This window comes from Passer montanus, unplaced genomic scaffold (assembly GCF_014805655.1).
Source record: "Passer montanus isolate IOZ18808 unplaced genomic scaffold, ASM1480565v1 scaffold17, whole genome shotgun sequence".
NCBI classification, from domain to species: domain Eukaryota; kingdom Metazoa; phylum Chordata; class Aves; order Passeriformes; family Passeridae; genus Passer; species Passer montanus.
In genome coordinates, this window is record NW_024364270.1 from 2026435 (window position 1) to 2045365 (window position 18931).

At 39.9% G+C, this 18931-nt stretch overlaps 1 protein-coding gene across 2 annotated transcripts in view; it reads right to left on the reverse strand.

The window, feature by feature from the left end:
• The window catches only part of CPM (carboxypeptidase M), a 30409-nt gene that overhangs the window by 7542 nt on the left and 3936 nt on the right, over window positions 1-18931 (reverse strand). For both annotated transcript variants that reach the window (XM_039703835.1, XM_039703836.1), the window contains exon 3: window positions 7112-7209. In XM_039703835.1, coding sequence (XP_039559769.1) covers window positions 7112-7126 — 15 coding nt within the window. In that variant the 5' untranslated portion in view covers window positions 7127-7209. The remainder of the gene's footprint in view (window positions 1-7111; window positions 7210-18931) is intronic.

An 18931-nucleotide genomic window follows, 5' to 3' on the forward strand; every position in this document is an offset into this window, starting at 1 on the left:
TCTGATATGGAAGAAGAAGAGTAAGAAAATAAACAAATAAAGATCCACCGCCTTGAACTTCAGGTTTTTCTTATGGATTTCACAGACACACAAGGCATATGAGAGCACGCTGATCCACACTACTTTTTTATGCTCTCCCCTAAATATATTTAAAGCAACTGAAGAGATGAAAGGAATCACTGGAGGGTTTTCATAAGGATTTTAAACCTAGATCAACCAGACCTTTTTGTATAATGGGAAACTGACTGTGTCAGATGCACTGCTTGAATCTTGCATGGATAAGGAACAGCTATAACAAAAACTAAAGCTGCCTGATAAAGCCACACCATGTGGGCTTGGGAACTCCACTGCATTTTCTCAGTCCCACTGCAGGGTCCCAGCTCTGAGCTGGTGCCTGAGTGACCCCGCACATGAGTGCCAGCACTGTGTGGCACCACTTGGCAGTGGAGTTTCAGAAGGAAGGGAGGACAAGTCTGCCACGTTTTCCAGGATGACACAGAGCAGGATTTTTTTCTTGTTGATCCTCTTTTATGGGAAGTCAGTATTAATACAAGATCAAAGAGACCACATAGATACTTCTGCTACATTGTTTTATTTAAATGTCATGAGGATGTGCACCAAATAAATTGTTAGAAAAGGACATGGAAAGACATTCGGATACAGACTTTAGATCAAGGAGAGGCAGTGGCAGAGAAAAAGCCAAACACATATTTTTGTTCATGTAAGTTTGTGTAAGTCATGAAAGCTAGCTGACATCTCCCTTTAGTCTATCAGATTTTAGGTAAAACAGTATCAAGTACAAGATCCAGAGTTAAGGACAATTCTATTGAACCCCAGAAACCACTGCTGGTGTTCACTGTACCATACTTTCCAGGGGCACTTTCCACAGCGCTGTGACCCATGCCTCAAGGGTGCTTTAGGGTTCCTAAACCCTGTCTGGAAAGGGAACAAACCAAGACTTGCAAGTAGATGAGTTCTAGAGATAACTTATCTCTACTTTATCTCCAAGAACAAAGCCTGGTCTATCACAACAGGATCTAAACCAGCACCTGAGTATGTGAAAACAGACTGCTCTGCAGGTTTGATAAATATACTCTGTGAAATTCAAGAAGGGATGCAACAGAACCTGTCTTGTACAGGCAGCTCTTGAAAAGGGTGATAGACATCTTGGGAACATTATAAGGGTGGGGAAGAAATGAGAGGAGAGGAGAGGACAGGAGAGGAGAGAAATCAGCCAGCTCATGGCCCTGGGCATGAGAGATGAAGTTACCAGACTCAGAATCAGCAAGAATAGCTCTACCACAGAGACAGCTAAACTACAGACAAGATTGGACTGCTGCCTGGAGAACCTGGGAAAGTGCCCTTCTCCTCCTGTACTTCACTTCAGTGCCTGAGCAAAATAAGGCCCAAAGAAAGGGTAGAGAAGCAGGAGCAGAAAGGGGGAAAAAAGAAAAGTAACAAAAAATGTGGTGGAAAGGAACAATGTTTACAAAGAATGAAAGAGTACCTGATTTTCACAGATCATATTATTTGCAATTAAAAGTTAATCCCAGATTTACTTACATGTACAGTATTTTACAAACTATTTTATAGGATTCCTTGTACTCAGGACATTAGGCAATTCAGATTATCATAAGAGTGCTGGCACTTGGGTGATTACACTGTGAGAAAAGAATATACTTATTACCACTGTTTTGGTGTGGTAACAGAGGGGTGGTTTTGTTTTGGTCCAAAGCACCCTGCATTCCTTGGGAAAGCACATCTGGAAGTATCTGAGGGAAAGCTTTAGTTTCTGGGAAAGTTCAAGTTCAAGGTCAAGTTTTGCTCAAGCCCTTGGAAAGCATCTGCTGCTCAGTGAAGCTTTACCCTGTTACTACAGAGGTCAGGAGCGTCTCTGGATAGGAGTTATGAGTTTTATTTTAGAGCTTCAAATAAAGGATCTAGACACAATGAAGATACATTGCTGACAGTAAAGTCGAGGACAGGTTCAGGTTTAATATGAAGACAGAGAGAAGAGCAGGAGATAGCATGTATGTGTTCTGGGGCTTTGAGAGGACATGAACATTTAGCTTTGATTGCAGGATCCCAAAGGAGATGAGATGCCAAAGTAGATTGTGCTATAGTATTTCACACAAAGGGTGACAGAAAAGCAAAGGAAATCCCATTCTCCCACCTCTAGGGATACAATTAGACATTAAGTTTCTCTCTGTGCACTATCAGATGTCAGCTTCCTCCTGTGCCCCAAAGGGAGAAAGTGAGCAGGAAAGGTTTTCAGTGATGCTCAGGGGAAGCCCTGAATGAAGAAGCGTGCGTGTGTCAGGACATGGATCAATGCTGTAGAAAGGGTGCAACTGCTGCTTCTCTACACAAATCCTTTAAACCTCCTGACTCTGCCTGCAGCAGGGCTGCGTCAGCACCCTGCTCAGCTGCCACAGGGATTACTCAAGAAGCCAGAGAGGCAGCCAGTTAGGAGATTAAGGTTAGGTCCAATTGCACCTGTGCTGTAACACTTTACTGCATCAGCCCCGGGTTTAGAACAGTGTTGTTACCACATGATAGAGACCTAATACCAGAGGACTATGGGTGGATGGACTCTGCCCATTTTTATTACTAAAATTCTTTCCTTAAACATGGCCTGGTTTTGAAGCTGAACGATGTTGAAAGAAAGACCCAAACCGTCAGGTAGGACCTGTTTCAGGGCAACACAGCCTTGCCTGGCTCCTTGCTCCAGCCCCGGCTGCTCCACAGGCCGGGTTCAGCATACCAGGCACAACCCCACCTAAGGAAGCACAGTGTGAGCAGTAGGCCAGCCTGGTTTCCCACTGAAATGCCACACTTGCAAGATGTTATTTTTAACACCTGTACTGCACTAATTGTCATGCACGGCTGGGACACACCCCACTGGGGCTGTCCTCCTTGGCTAGAACACACCAGCCTTGCAGTGACTGCTTGTGCCAACAGCTTGGCACACATCCCTGCACTGCTCCAGCAGCAATCTCTGTGGACATCTGAGAAACAGCACATGTGTCACAGGGAAGTGCAGCTCTCTGGCTGATCACTGCAGGAAATGCTTCTGAACCAGTAACTGGACAAACTCCACTGGCTTCAGGATTTACCTGGCTGACATGTGGGCAGCTTTTTCTTTTTCCACTCAGAAGAGTGTGAAGAAAGATAAGGAAAAAAGTAACTGCAGCAAGGCAGTGTTCAAATGTGCTGAAACACACCTCAGCAACGTCCAGCTTTTTACAAAGTCTGCTGTTAGCACTGAGATTTGATTGTTTTGAATTTTGAAATCTCTGGTGCTTCTGACCTTTTTCACATCACATCAGCTAATACTGAAGCTAGGTGGAAAATAGTTCACCATGCAATAAACATTTTTTATAAATTTTTTTTTTTTTCCTAGAGTAAATACTGTTTCCCTGCATATCACTTCAATAATATATCAGACAGGACTGGGACATGGGAATATGGAATTACAATTCCTTATAGCAAGCTGTGCAGTATATGAAGTATTCTTTTTGTGCAATTGGATGATAAAAAACCAGCCTTTTTTCCCCCAGTGGTATTTTGATAGTGTAAATGCAGCTTCCATTAATTTCTTAGAAATAAGAGTAAGAAATTCTACACAAGACTCATTAGTTTATTGTTTGGCATTTTTTTATGACTCTATTATATTGATCATAAATAAATCTACTCCAGCCCTTATTCACTTAAGCCCTAATATTTCAGAAAATCCTGCCGTGGATATGACTATGTCTATGATGACATGGGAAAGAGGGTAGAGTTGCTTTAACTTATTTCACAAGATAAGGCAGCAGATGAGCACATCCTTTCACAGGCTAGTTCAGACCTATCAGCATAGGCTTAGTTGCACACAGTGAAAGAGGAAAAATACTACTATTTAAAATAATATTTTATATTACTATATTATTATATAATTTATACGAGTATTTTATTTATATTATTATAAAAACTATTGTTTATTATAAATAAGCAATTGTATAATTTAATATTATTTGCATTGTTGCTACTTTATATACTGAGAAAATAAAGTGATCAGAAGCGCACACTTTAAAAGAAAAGGGCTGATATCAGAACTGCCATCCTGAGAAAGAGTTTATCTTGTGATGGTCCAGTTACACTACAGCTGCAGAAAGTTAAAGCCACTTACTCAACACATGAAAGGGGGAAAACAGAAACACACAGGAAGTTTACAGCTTGTTCAGATGTGCTTTTCCTTCAAGGGTTTCCCTGCAGTGATACACATGGTTCAGGAAGAGCCTTCCAATTAGATCCTCTTTGTTCAGTTGTACAGAATGCACTTAAGTCACTGGCCCAGAGGGTCCAAATGGTTTTGCTCCATTTATGACTTAGTTATTTGGTTTGTACTAGGGGGTTTGGTTGTGGTCAATATTAAGCAGGAGGAGTTCTTCCCCAGGGAGGAATGTGTGACTTAGAGAAGGCCTTTCAAGTAAAAGCCTGGGACAAGAGAGGCTGCTGTCTAATTCAGGATGGGGGTTACCCCAGAAGATCAGGCAACCTCTCCTGCCCCTTCCCCCTGCAGACTTTATCAACATTTCACAGGTTCATGCATTTTGTGCAGTCAATTACACCATCTTGATTAAAGTTAGCTTAAATCAGTTTTAATTTGGCTCAGGTTAACAAAAAGTACTGCTAAAAATGGTGTCCAACTTCATACAGGCAACATAAAGAGTGGGAGAAGTTTTTTGTTGCCTCTCAGTGGACCTGGGGCAAAAGTTCACTCTATCTGGCAATAGTGAACACAAATTAAAATCTTTTAAATCTTGGCTGGTTATGTCTTAGAGTATCAAGAAAAATAAACTTAAAAAAAATAAATCTTTTCAGTTCTGAAAAAAATACTCCTTTCATGGCATTGTGTACTCAGATTACTTTATTAGAACTTCCCTATTGGGCAGCTTTCCAAATAACCTAGTTTTTCTTCCAGCAGCACGTGTGAACAGCCCACACACATGTAATTCAGGTTCCACCCCAACTTTTATGTTTCTGGAGCAGTGGGCCAGCTGAGTCAAAGTTAAGTGTCATATGTGTGATCATAACAGGTTAGAAGGGCGGCATCAGCAAACTACATTTGAGAACAGAACTTTGTTTTTGTATCTTTTGGGGAAAACAGCACTGAAGCACAAAAGACCTGACTGGATCAATGAAGCCATAATCCCACAATTTCAATTTATGAAAGACTCTGGCAATGCAAGTTGAAACTTGTTGTATAATTAGTGCAAAGCTTATCTGCTTAATATGTTGTAGGAGTAGTTGAATCTATCCCCAGTGACTAGTCCAGCAGAATCTTAGATTATGGGGAAAAAACATTCAAGTTTTCATATGCTTCTCTCTATGAGGAATTAATTTCCTGCCATCTGAAATATATTTATGATCAAATTAAAAAAATCCAAACAGCAACTGTGTTTGTATGTTTGTTTCACCTGTACGTACCAAAAAACCACATACAGCAAAAATCATCATGTGGGTCTGAAAAGGAGGAATAGCTCTATTTCTGGAATGTTCCCTAGGTGTGAGCTCGGTCTGACAAACAACTGGAATGTTGGAGGCCTTAGCCAGGCAGCTCAAGGATCAACCCTGTTCAGACCGTCTGGCTCTGTGTCTGACTTTAAAGGAAAACCTAGCCTCATTTCCTCATGAAGGCAATAAAAACTCAGATCCTAGGCAGTGATCCGAGTTGCCAATCCCCAGCAATTCCCAGCCCTGTGGATGTGCAAACAGTGTGTGTTCCTATGGTCAAAGCTCCCTGTGCATATCCAGCTGGGCAGTGATAATGACAGGGGAGCTTCCTTGTGGAGACTTCAGTATGTGTGGCCTTTCACAGTCCAGCAATATTGGATTTGCAAGCCAGCCCGTTCTGGGTGAGATCATATCCTGCCCTCCACCTCCTCCCCATCAAAGCTGGGTGATTTACAGTCAGAGGTTTGCAATCCCCCCAGCAGTCCACAGGGACTGCAGCCTCCGTTCCTAGATACCTTGGTGACACACACCAGGTTCAAGGCTGCAAACCCTACCTTGGGCACCCAGTAACAAATGTACCCATCTGACACCATGAATCAGCCTCCTCCCACACAGAGTTAAATTCCCAAGCAGTCCAACTCCCAGCAGCGCTTTGAGCAAGGCCAGTGTTGAACAAGGTGAAACTAGTCTAACTTGGGGAAAATTCTTGGTACATAATGTCACAAGTGCCTGTAGGCGAGCCAGTGCTCACACACAGCAGTAACTCTTGACACGTTACCCTTTGCACAGGATACACTTTCTACTGTATCTATCTTTTTCTTAGTTTTGGAAACCTTGCTACTCCTGCTAAATTATTTAACCTTCACATGAAAGACTGCATACAAACATTTTGTGCAGTTTAAACTTATCCTGCAGATGACTAATATAATCAGGTAAAGGCAAAGAATAAAAGAAATGCAAAGCAAAAAAGTACTATTGAAGACAGTGAAGCTTTGATTCTTTCTGATTCAGATTCAAGTACTGCATCAGGTAGGCTCATAATCATAATTTTTCCTTGATCATTAATAAGTGGGCATTCTTCCCAGAGCAAGTCTATTGTTCTGGCATTGCTTTTTCTTTTGTACTCTGTGTTATCTCAGGTGAATCTAGCTGTTCTTAGCTTAAGGTTCCCAAGATAAATTTTCTTCCTACAATAAATAATTTGATGCTTCACAGCAATTATTATTTAATCTTAGGATGTATTTGAAGAGTTCTATCAGTCATATTTCATGCCTAGGCAATAACAATGTACAAGCAAACTACTGCATCAGACTCTGCTGGGAAACTGAAAGCCTCTGGGTTTACTCACTTGGAAAAGACAAAGCTCTCTGCTTAAGAGAGGTCTTGAGTGTAGGATTGTTGGACTCTTCACCATGATGTAAAGTCTCCTAAGGTCCTTCCACCAAAACAAGGGAACTTTATTCTGAAAATTCCTCAATAAATACACCCATATTTTGTCTTCCTTGAGTTATGACATACCTCAATAATAAGAAGCACATGCCTGAGAGAAGCTCACTCTAAACCTCTGGTAAGTGTATTTGGTATAAATGACAGTGCAAAAATTGAAACGTACCTCATCCCCATGCATATTAGCAACATACTTGAACTCTGGAATGCCAATCTTATGATGGGTTGGAAACCTTCCCAGAACAAGAACCCACAGGTCTCTACCTTTAAGAGGGGAAGGGGAAAAGACATTTTTTAAAACGAGTGTAAAATTATACAAGCCTTAGAAGAATAAAAAGAGTTGGTCATGAAGACCATTGTACAAATTCTCATATTTCATTGGTGCCCACTCAGTCCTATATACAACATATCAAAGTAGACTGTGGGGTTCTCTTACTCTATGAATATTTGCAATATTAGCTATAGGAATAAATATGCTTTGCCTTCTGCCCAAGTACAATAATAAACCCTGCAATTTCTAAAGCATTTAACCAGGACTAGAAAAGGCTTTTTTTTTTTTTTTGTAATAAACACTTTTCAAATTAAATTAGCAAATAAGACCACTCTTCTCCCTCCCACCAAATTTTAAACCATAAGGCTTTTCTGAAATATATACAGAAATTTTCATTATCACAAAGAAAGAACATCTGGTTTTGTACTAAAAACAACACAAAAAAGCTAAACACATTCATGCATTACTACTCAGAAAACAGGAGGTACCAGAAAGAGCTGTATCAGAGACATATTTCAAATATATCAGCAGGGAAAGAATTAATAGCTCCAGAAAGAGTATTAATTAGAACCAGTAAAGCTGCACAAGAAGCTGAACTTTTAGGTACCAAAATAAACATACATACATTTTGGAAGTCCACATTTAAGCAGGGGGGAGAGGGAGAGGAGAGGAGATTTTTTGTTATTATTTTTAGTGATAGTGTGGCATTTCAGACCTCATCTGCAAATCTGTGCTTCCCACTAGTCAGCTCAGCGAGGTGGAAAACTCAAGTTTCAGTAGATGGCAGCAATGAAATTGTACCAGTTACTTGATAATAGCAGTGACAGGCTAAAGATTGCTATTGCCAGACCTCCCAAGCGTGGTAGCTGTCCCCAGCTCCACACAGGAACTTCTGGGGCCCACGACCCGTCTGAGAGGAGCCCAGCCACCCCTGCAGGACAGACAGAACACAGGCACTGCTATATGCAGTACTATAAAAAGCCTTACTTCCTAAATCTTTGTGGACCATCAAATCTGCAGTAAACAAACTCCAGAGCGTATCAGCTTCCCATTCCTGAAGGCATGACCACTGTAGTCATGCACATGCCACAGCATTTTTGTTTTCTTTTCCAGCCATGCAACTGACTCACAGCAGCTATACCACAAGGTCATGACTTCAGGAATGGGAGAAAAACTTGAAGAGGACCAAAGCAACACTGCAAGATGCACTGAAACAGTTGTAAGAGAGGTAAAACTGAAGACAGTGGTTGCCAAACTAAATTCTCAGTTAACAGAATCAGAGTCTTAGGATCAAGAAGCACCAAGACAGTGCTGAGAGCTGACAGATTCAACCAAAAGTGATCTCAGTATCCCCTGATCTTACAGCTGCTCTTGAAGACATTGGTGTTCAACCCCTGTAACTGTGCCATGCACAAAGCTGTGAGATGATGCTACTGACTCTTTGATTAATGGACAATGTGAGCAAGCAATCCATACCTTTAAAATAATTTTGTGGCAACTGATTTGGTAAGGAAGCTAGTTATTTGGCCTTGTTGTATGTAGAACCACCGTTTCATAAAAAAAGAAAGATTGACTTCTGTAAGCCTAGACAAGTTGCAGAGTGGAGAACCCAAAGATACTAGCTTTTAATCACATTCTTCTTCAAAAAGGAAAGAAAGAGAACACACAAATCATCTCACCCTAGCCCTTCTCCCTTCCAAAACCTCAAGAGGTCCCCTCAAATCTCAACCTGCAGCTCTGTGAAAATAGATGACGAGCCTTGCTGCAGTAGCATATGCTTGGAACTGAAAATAATCCTAGCAGTGAAAAAACTGTTATTCATAATTAAGTGTGGACAACAGCCTCAACTTACTTTCCAACTCTGCAGTGTGTCATTCTCTCTATAGCTGTATCCTGGGGCAACTTGCAATGAATTACCAAGGAAGTCCTTCCAGGATGCTGCTATGATTCTTTGTCCTTATGCCCTCCAAGCCCTGCTTCCCAGCTGTCATTCCCTCTATTGGAAGGCAAGTTCAGACATCTCTCCTTGGTGTCAGTGGCCATGTGGACTTCTGCACCAAGAGGAACACACCTGCCTACAGCAGCAGCTGCAGCCTTTCTGCCACAGCCCAAACCTAAAGGTGGCTACTGCAAACCTGCAACATGCAGCTCATAACACACACTCAAGTAAAGAGTCCACGTAAAGTGCCCTAGATGTTTCCATCATTTAAGATTTTCTACGAATAACAGCGTACTCTGATATCAAATTAAAAAATAATACTTCCAGTGTCTTGCCATCAGCACTACTCGTTCCTGCTGTTCTCACTGTGGATTGCACTCATGGGAAACACAAGGAAGAGCTAAGTATAGACTAACATTAAGTACTGATGTAAATTGGTCTTTCCTGCATTAGTGTTCAGACTGTTTAGAGTTTGCGTGAGGGCCATCTACATGATAAACACTCCCATGAACTGAGATACCAATTATTTCCTGGCATTTCCAGCTTGTAAGAAGTACTAAACCTTCCATTAACAATTAAAATACATTCCTGGGTCTGCTCAGCCTGCAGTACTGGATAGTGTATCTGTGAGGGATGATGTAAGATTTCTTCCCATACGGCTGTAATTAACTGCATGTAAAAAGATTCAGCATATGGATGGTTTCCTTTAATCAGCAAAGCCTAGATAACTCTGGTTTGGTACCTGAAGGGAACAGCTAAGCTTCCTCTCATGCTTTGAAAAGCCATTTCTCATTGCCAAATTGCCAAACCAAAACTGACGTCAACTAATTAGTGAACTATATTTCAAGTGATGAATATAAACGTGTGTTTCTAACTGTGTGTCTCAGGACAAGCAACAAGACTTGTATTGGAGCAGAGCCAGACCACACAGCTCCTAGTAGAATGAGAAGCCTTTTTAACTTTTTTAAAAGTTTTCCAGCATTGCCACTAGCTTGCAACATAGTGTTGTATTCTAAACAGATGTACAAAACCTGGTAATTAAGGTGAAGAATTGAAACTGATCTCCAGATCTACTGTGAAAGAAATAAAATCAATTTGTAGATGTTAGAATCTTGATTTTGTTCCCTGGTTTTGCTCTGAATTATATTTCTGCTTTTCTTCACTTTGTTCTTTACAGCTTCACTTACGAAAACTCATAATTTCAAAGGAAGTTATGGCTAGGAAATGAAGTGAAATGACTGGGGAAAGGCTCAGACCCACTGTCAGTACCAGCCAGGCTAGGGTACTGAAAGAAAAAGCAATAGACTGACTACAGACCTCCTGGCTTGGCTGTGAGTTGCACACTGGCTTCATGGGTAGGAATTGCAGTAATGCTGATCTGTGTTGGGGCAGCCCTGCCAAGAAAGGTGCAGGACAGAGAGATTAACTCTCATTAGAATGCAAGGTCCCAGAGCAATTCAATCATAGAACCAATCTCAGAATCATTGAACAGCCCAGGTTACAAGGAACCTCAAGAGATCATCTGGTCCAACCCTACGTGGGAAAGGAAACCTAGATAACACTATTCAGCACTTTGTTCAATTGCATCCTTAAAACCTCCAGTGAGGAGGACTCTACCTCATTTCTGGGGAAGTCATTCCAGTGAATGAGTCTCACTGTATCAAAATTTCTTATATTTAGAAAAGGGCACCTCTCACAGTGCAACTTGTACCCATTGCCCCTTGCTTTTCTCCACACTGCTCCTTGCAAAGAGAGAGGAGCCACCCTCTTTATAGCCACTCTTCAAGTACTTGAATTCTGTGATAAGATTCCACCCTAAGCATTCTCTTCTCCAGGCAGATGAACCTCCTCGGGGCAACATTGTCTCCAGCAAAACACTACCACAGCTAATGAAGGTCTTTGAGAGAAATTCCTTTTGCTAAACTACCATCAGCAGCACCCTTGCCCTAAGGTACTCTGATTTGTCATTACCAATTCAAGCTGGAAAATCTAATGCCATTTGGAACTTTTCTTCTGCAAGGGGACTGCCCAAAAACACACACGGCTTGATTCAGATTCTAAGAGAATTTGAAGTACCAGTACATTATTTGCATAACCAGAAATGGTTAATCAGAATGACTGATATTGCAGAAGTAGCCTTACAAACATGAACAAATATGTGATTTTAATCTAGCCAGACTGAGTAAAACACTGCCAAAATAAGCTACATACCTGAAGCTGAAATCAGACAAACATCCATAAGAAACAACTGCACATCAAATTCTTTTGTGAGCATTTATCCTTACTTTCAGGTATACTGATACAGAATGGATTAGCTAACTGAGACAGAATGGATTAGCTAAAGACCTGGCCTGTAGTAGCACTGTAGGCATTAGTAATGAACAAAGTTGATATGCCAAGAAGAGCTAGAACACTAAAAATCAGAAAGTCTTCAAGGTATTTTAAAGAATAAAGAGATACAGATCAATCACATACATCAACCAGGCATGTTTGGCAATATTCAGCATGGTGCTTAGATAAGCAGAAAAAAAGCCAAAAGCACCCAAGGTAACATTTGGCTACAGGTTTATCACACCACAGTCACTATGTGGGGGCCTCTGCTAAATTGAATACTTCTGGCCTCTTCCCACAGATCCCTTATTACAGACTTAAGGCACTCTCTCTCAGCAAAGAGTAAATAGAAATATCAATTTCCCACTATTGAATCAGCTCCTGTCTACTCCAAGAGATTATAGCAGTCACTCTAAATTAGAGACAGCACCATATAAACAGAACTGACAGAATAAACAACGACTCTAAAATACACTAGATACTGTTTATTTGTATCCAAAGCACTTGAGAAGGGAAGGGAGTCAAAACAATTCATGGTTCACATGCTTGCTTATCATCCTAAACGTTCAACTAAATCTTTGGTTGATTGGGATCCATTGCTGCTTTGGACACTTTCACAAGACTTGGATCTTGAGAACAGCAACCCTTTCTTTCCTATGTACATGTGAGTCATCACTGTACCATTTCCAGTTCTCAGAATCAAGTTGAACAGAACTTTTTATACAAAAAACATAAAAATTTGCCAATGCAGAGCACAGTCTCTACAATAGTACCTTACAGGTTACTTTTGAATAAAAATCAAAAAATAAAAATAAACTTGTAAAAGTCAAAGAAAAACAACCAGAGGGAATACTGGTCTTAAATTAAGATAGACTAACCTTATTCAGTATTGCTCACTAATAAGATGAGAACAACACAGACACATTGAAATAGTCTTAGCAGGCTTTTTCTACTATTTATACTGACTGGTTTCATATTTACACCCAGAAATGAAACAGATTGTTTTTCCCTTTTCACTAACTCTTGTCCTATCACCACAGGGTTTTTAAACCTAGTTCTAAAAAGGTGTACAACCCAGAGGGAATACTGGTTTTAAATTAAGATAGACTAACCTTATTCAGTATTGCTCACTAATAAGATCAGAACAACACAGACACATTGAAATAGTCTTAGCAGGCTTTTTCTACTATTTATACTGACTGGTTTCATATTTACACCCAGAAATGAAACAGATTGTTTTTCCCTTTTCACTAACTCTTGTCCTATCACCACAGGGTTTTTAAACCTAGTTCTAAAAAGGTGTAGTTTATTTTCTGAGAAAGCTGTGAAACTGGTATGCATCTACTAATTTTGCATCTAGAAAAGCTATTGTATACATGAAAGTAATAAATATTACCCATTCACAACAGTACCATTGGATTATCATGAATAAAGTGATTGCTTGTAACACAAGCTGGCCATAAGGGACAGGGGTCATTTGTTTTAAAGTGCAATTTATCCATATTCAATAGTTTTGTTTAGCCTAGTCTTTGAGGATTTGAGTTCCTGAAGTACCTCACCAAGAGATTTGCTACACCTATCCCATAAAAATCCTTGTCAGATCTCAGACATTGTGTTTGCCTCAAGAATAGGAAGCTCAAAACCATCCACGTCTCAACACTGACAAGCAGACTCCTACAAATCCAGACACTGAGTAGCTCCCCCCATCCCTTTAACTCAATAAAGGGGGAAAATGGAGACTACATTAATTTTTAAAAAATAATCCAGTCTCTGCCATTATCATCTGTTTCTGGTTTAGTTAATAAGCTACATTAGATGGACCAGCGTTTCCAGATTCTCTCCTAAAACAGGTAAGAAAATGCCTCTGGAAACACTAGCAATTGGCCTTCAGGAAAGGTAACAAAGACACAAGGCAGCAACTAAGGATCAGGCTGTGTTAATACCTACAAGTAGAGCAATTTGGTCCTTAGTCTCTTGAACAAACACGTTATGATGGCCTTTGTTTATTCTTGGGATTTTGAGATCAGCCTAATGCAATTGTGCATCAAAGCAAGTTTTGTATTCTAGGCAAACCATGACCAGGAAAAATGCTTCATCAGAATCCTCCTGGTGGCACATGGCTTGAAGTGCATAGCAGGGAAGGCATCTGTGCCTACCTTATTCCTGTCCTTTTCTCCAGCTGCTCTTTGGAAAGCAGAATAATGGACACAGTAGGACTACATTTCTTACTGAGAACAGAATTTGCTTTTATTTTAGATTTAGGATAAATGTTACTTTTTCAGATGTGCTCAAGCTCTGTTTAAAGCCCCAGGTAACTGGAAACAATGGATGCAGAACACCTAGGCTAGGGACAAACAGGAAATGTAACTCAACTGTCCTAAATCCACGGTGAGCTCAGCATGTTACGCAGCAGCTACAGTAATTTAATTAAGTGACTCTGACTGCCATGGTCTGACCTTTCCCATAACAACAAGTAAGTCCTAGATATCAAACTGCAGAATCATCTGCCTAGAAACATCCTCTACCCTCCTTCTCACATTTGTGCCACAGCACAGCTTGTAAGAGTGAACAGTTTTAGGAGGAGAGTATTCTCTCAGCTGTGAGGGGAAGAAATCTACAGCAAGTCCTATGCATTATCTTTTTCTGTGTCCACTTCTTAAAATTAATCTTCTAATTAACAAAGAGTTCCAAAAGCATAACTTTCTGAAAGTTTAGAAATCACATGCACATTCAGATTTCATTTAAAAAAACCTAAAAACCCAGCCCTAAAACCTATCTAGATCTCTCTTCTACACAAAAACATGTGCAGAACAACTGTCTAATGAACAAATCCTTCATTGTAAGAAGTCTTGCAAACAATTAATTAATGCATTATAAGTAGGTTTCCATGTACTTATGTGAACACAATATGCCATAGCTACACAGAGAAAACCTTTAATTAGGTAGCCCTGAAAATAAGCAAGACTGGTGCAAGAATCTGCAGGCAGAGGTCCTAGGCAGAAAGGCTGGGCAGAAGGGATGCAGGGCACACTGCTGCTCTTCTTTTGTGGGAAGTGAATGGAAAGCTACCAGAAACACTTTTCTACTTAAAAATGTCTCATTGTCTGAAGTGGGTAGGAGGGATGTGTTACTAAGTTCTTCTCAAGTTGAAAGGAGAATGCAGACAAATTGACCATCTGGGTAAAACTGAGGCACAAGATAAGAGTTTTATTTCTTTAAGTAAGTTTGTGATTAGGATTACATTTCATTTACAGGGCTAAAAATGTATGCAAAATGCTCCAGAATGCAGAATCCTACAATGAATGAGGGGGAAAAAAAAACATCCATTTATGTCCATCGTGCACTATTGTTAGTATCCTGAACTCTATATTTTAGTTAGTTTTAAAACTAACAAAACCCTCAAACATAAAATCTCTTACATATTTTACTTCCTCAACACCAGGAAAGGATATGCTAACATCACTGGTGAATTACAATATCCAGTAGTTAATTCTGCCTAATACTAAACAAACACAGAAAACTGCAAAGTCTTGCTGATGGGAAACAGGATAGCTGCAGCCCTAAGACTTTTACTGCTCTGAAAAAAAGTTGACAAATGTATGCTGGAACCAGACAACTACAAAGCAAAAGGTAGAGAGGAAGCAGGAGAACAGAGACTTTTCTCACAAGGCTGATTCTAAATAAATGCTCCTCACGTGAACAGTGTACTACTTCTAAACAGATCAGATCTTTCCATTTTGAAGTTACAACATTAAAACTTCAGTACTAAATAACAGTTTATGTATGAGAAATGTTTGATCTGTCCTTGTAGGATAGGTTCCCCTCACACTTTATTTATTTATTTAGGCTGGGACAGAAATCTCTGATCTAGCATATTCCACAGGAAAAAAACAAATGAACAAACTTTCCTCCAAAGTTTTCTGAAAGAAGTGTATTTAAGTAGGAGAGATCATAGAAGGCAGGACAAAAATGACTGACCAATTCACAGCAAGTGTAAAGAAGAGAAAACTTAAGCAAATAATTTTCTATTCACTGCAAGAGAATAGGAATGCATAGTCAGTGAATACATCTCCAAGAGTAATGTCTAAGGTTATCAATCTTTTAAACATCTGACACTGACCAAACAACATGCTTTTTATAAATGATCCGTGTAAAAAGCATAGTTGTACTGACAGGAAAGAAAAGTTAAGTGTTATCACTTAACAGATAAAATCTTAGTACTTGGCTATTGGAGGACTGATTGCACACAAACTACTTGTGTCACGTCACAGGAGTCAAACTGCTAGAGGATGCAGTCAGATAATATATGAATCTACATTTCAGCATTTAAAGAATTTTTAGTTTCAGTTAGGACAAATAAAAATTAAAGCTAATATAATAATGGTGACTTCTATTTAAATACATGATTTAGAGCAAAGCTCAGTTGGGAGCTGCAGACTTAAGAATACAAGTTAGTACTTCTTGTTTCTAAAGTCATGATTTAGCTTTTACTGGATAAACCATGAAGGAGCCAGTACTCCTTCTCTGTTTTATTTCCCCTTCCCATCACAGTCACTGACATACTGTGCTGCAAATAGACTTTACAAGGCTATTAATATCCAGCTCATCTGTGAACCCAAACACCTTTTCAATAACAAAATGAACATGTAAACCTACTTAGAATCTTGTTAACCTACATTTATATGCCACACATACTGTCAAAGACAAGAACAAAGATGGTTATGAGGAAAGACATGAAAGAGAACAAGTGACCCATAACAGCCAAAAAAATTCAGAAGTGAGAAAGCATGGATAAGAATTTAGCTGTCACAATAAGTTTTAAAATGCCCATTTTTACATGAGACTCTGGACTGGAGCCAAGTAACTTTAGTAAGATTTGCATCATGGGGCCCTCAGAGTGGAAAATGTCTCATTCATTCGTGTTTCTAAAAATGAACTTTGAAAAACCTCAATGCTTTTATCATTTATACACACCATGCTTGTATGAAGAGCCTGTAAGGAAATTTGTGGGGTGGGGATAAGGAGGAGGGAAGGGAAGAAGAAACATTATCAAGGATTGGAGACAGGAGGAAAGTCATCTGCAGCAGTCAAATGGAACAAACCTAAGGTAACAATCTTCTACACAAATATACCTCACATAATATAACCACAGAAAAGATAACTGCAATATAGTCTTCAAAGACAACACACTTGCTATGGATTTTCATCTAGGTAATTTGTTGATTTTTAAGACAAAAAGAAATCTCTCTGTTACCTTTAATTTTTCTTCCTACTTTTAAAAACACTGGAACTGGCATTTAATAATGGGTAACACCAAGAAATTCACCTCCAAGTACAGTGGGCTGTAGAAAACCTTCTCACTCTATTTTTGTGCACTGCCAGAAGCCCTGAGCCAACCCAATAATAATTCCAGTAGAATACAAACATTTTATGGGTAACGTATTTCAGCTTTGTTTTCTCCAGCAGTAAAACTTGTTTTCTAGTACTTTAAACAAAGTAAAAACATCCAGAATATAAAAGCCTGTAATGTAACTTCAATAAAATTTACGATGCACTTTACTATTGATGGTAGCAACTCAGGCTTCTTCCAAACTGTGTCACAATAAACAACTTAAAATGAGTTCCCAGCTACATACACAGACTATTTCTGTGTAATGAGACAAGTACAATACCTGACCTTTTATTAAATATTTTCACCGAAGTGCAGTGAACCTTAAATCAGTGCTCCCCTGTTCACCATAAATGCCTAAAGGTATCAGCCACCCATAAATGCCTAAGGGTATCATATCAATCACACTATCAGAGGAGTCAGGAGGTCTCAGTTGGCCTCTGGCACACCTTGGGCACACATTCCACTGGTGCTGGTGAGGAATGATGGACAGGTAAAGTGCCTAGGTTTCTACTGACTGTGTTATCAGGCACATCTTGCATACAGCACTACCGAGTCCCAACCCCTAGCACGCCCTTTTGCTGAATCACAGCTGCTTATCAGATGGAAACCTGGGCATGCTCATTCCCTCCTGTTTTCCAAGGAGAAAAACACACAAATACAGGCAGGAAGGAGACAAAGTGCTCCAACAGGCACCTTGTCACTGACAAACCTGGCCTGCTGGGAACCCTGCTGAGCACACCTTCCCTGAGGTCCATAGCACAATCCATGCAAGTCACAGCCATGGGCAAGTCCTGCACAAACTATAAAACACAGCAACCATACACACACCCCCTGCACATCTCAGCCTCTCCTGTTTACAGAGCAGGGGTAGCAAAATGCTAATAAGCAAGACTCACTACTTAAAAACAAAACCAAAACATTTGCCCCAAAGTCAGCAAAGTGTTTAAGATTAAGGGACAGAATGTGTCTGTCCAAGGGCAACAGAGAGAGAGAGCAACTGGATGTTGGTGTTTACTAAGCATCAGAATTGGATGACTAAGCCACACAGTTCTCAACCAAAGAAGCTTTCAGGACAGCTCTTTTGCAAGGTATTTCTAGTGGAACAAGAACAAAATCTGGTCTGTTTGTTTTAGTTTTTGTCTCTCCAGTCTCTCCAGATAAAATCTGCCAAAGGGATATTAATATATAAAGTCAACTTTGAAACTTCACTAGGTAAAGACAGGGGTACTTTAACCATACATAACCTTTCCCTCAGTGAGCAGAATCTGGCCTGAGGATGTTTACAACTGTCCCAAAGTTGACTGGAATTCTAAAAATGCAGACTGGCCTCCAGAAAACCTAGATGTAAACCAAGCTGTAATTAGCATGCTATCACTTTATCTCAATCCAGAGTATATCTGAAAAGACCTTTTTAGAGTGTGGATCTACTACAAAATTTACTCCACTCTTCCAATACCTGGCTGGTTTTGTCCTCCTAAGGAGGTCATCAGTTCTGTTAGAATCCTTAAGTTGGCTTCCCACCATCCTCATTTTCTTTTCAAAGAATAGCAACAGCACTGTATCCTGAACAATAAAAAGCCACAGATCAGACACATACATTGACTATTTCCCTTTTGGTAATGCACTCTAAGATTTGCTTGCTGAAGACTCAGTCTGTTTCTCACTGGGGTGGCATTAGGCATGATGGGTTAATAAGATTACACCAAGTCCCATTCTGCCATCCCAGACTGATGCAGCTCTGCAGATTCCTCTATTATTACAGAGTGCACACACTGCTCTGAGGCTGGATATTGGATATATCAGAAAATTGAACTCCTGACAAAAAGCTTTTATAACTTTATTCAACAACACACCTGAAACAATATAAAAGAATTAAGGTATTTTCTGGGCCATCACACATCTCTGCCTACCTGCTGCTAAGACTGTATCAGTTTCTCACAGACCAAACTACCTACAAATCTTGAGGGATGTGAGGATACCTACTAAATTAGATCAAAAGCTAACACTCAGTTTTGTCAGCCAACGTGCTATATCTTTTAAGCTCCTTTCTCCT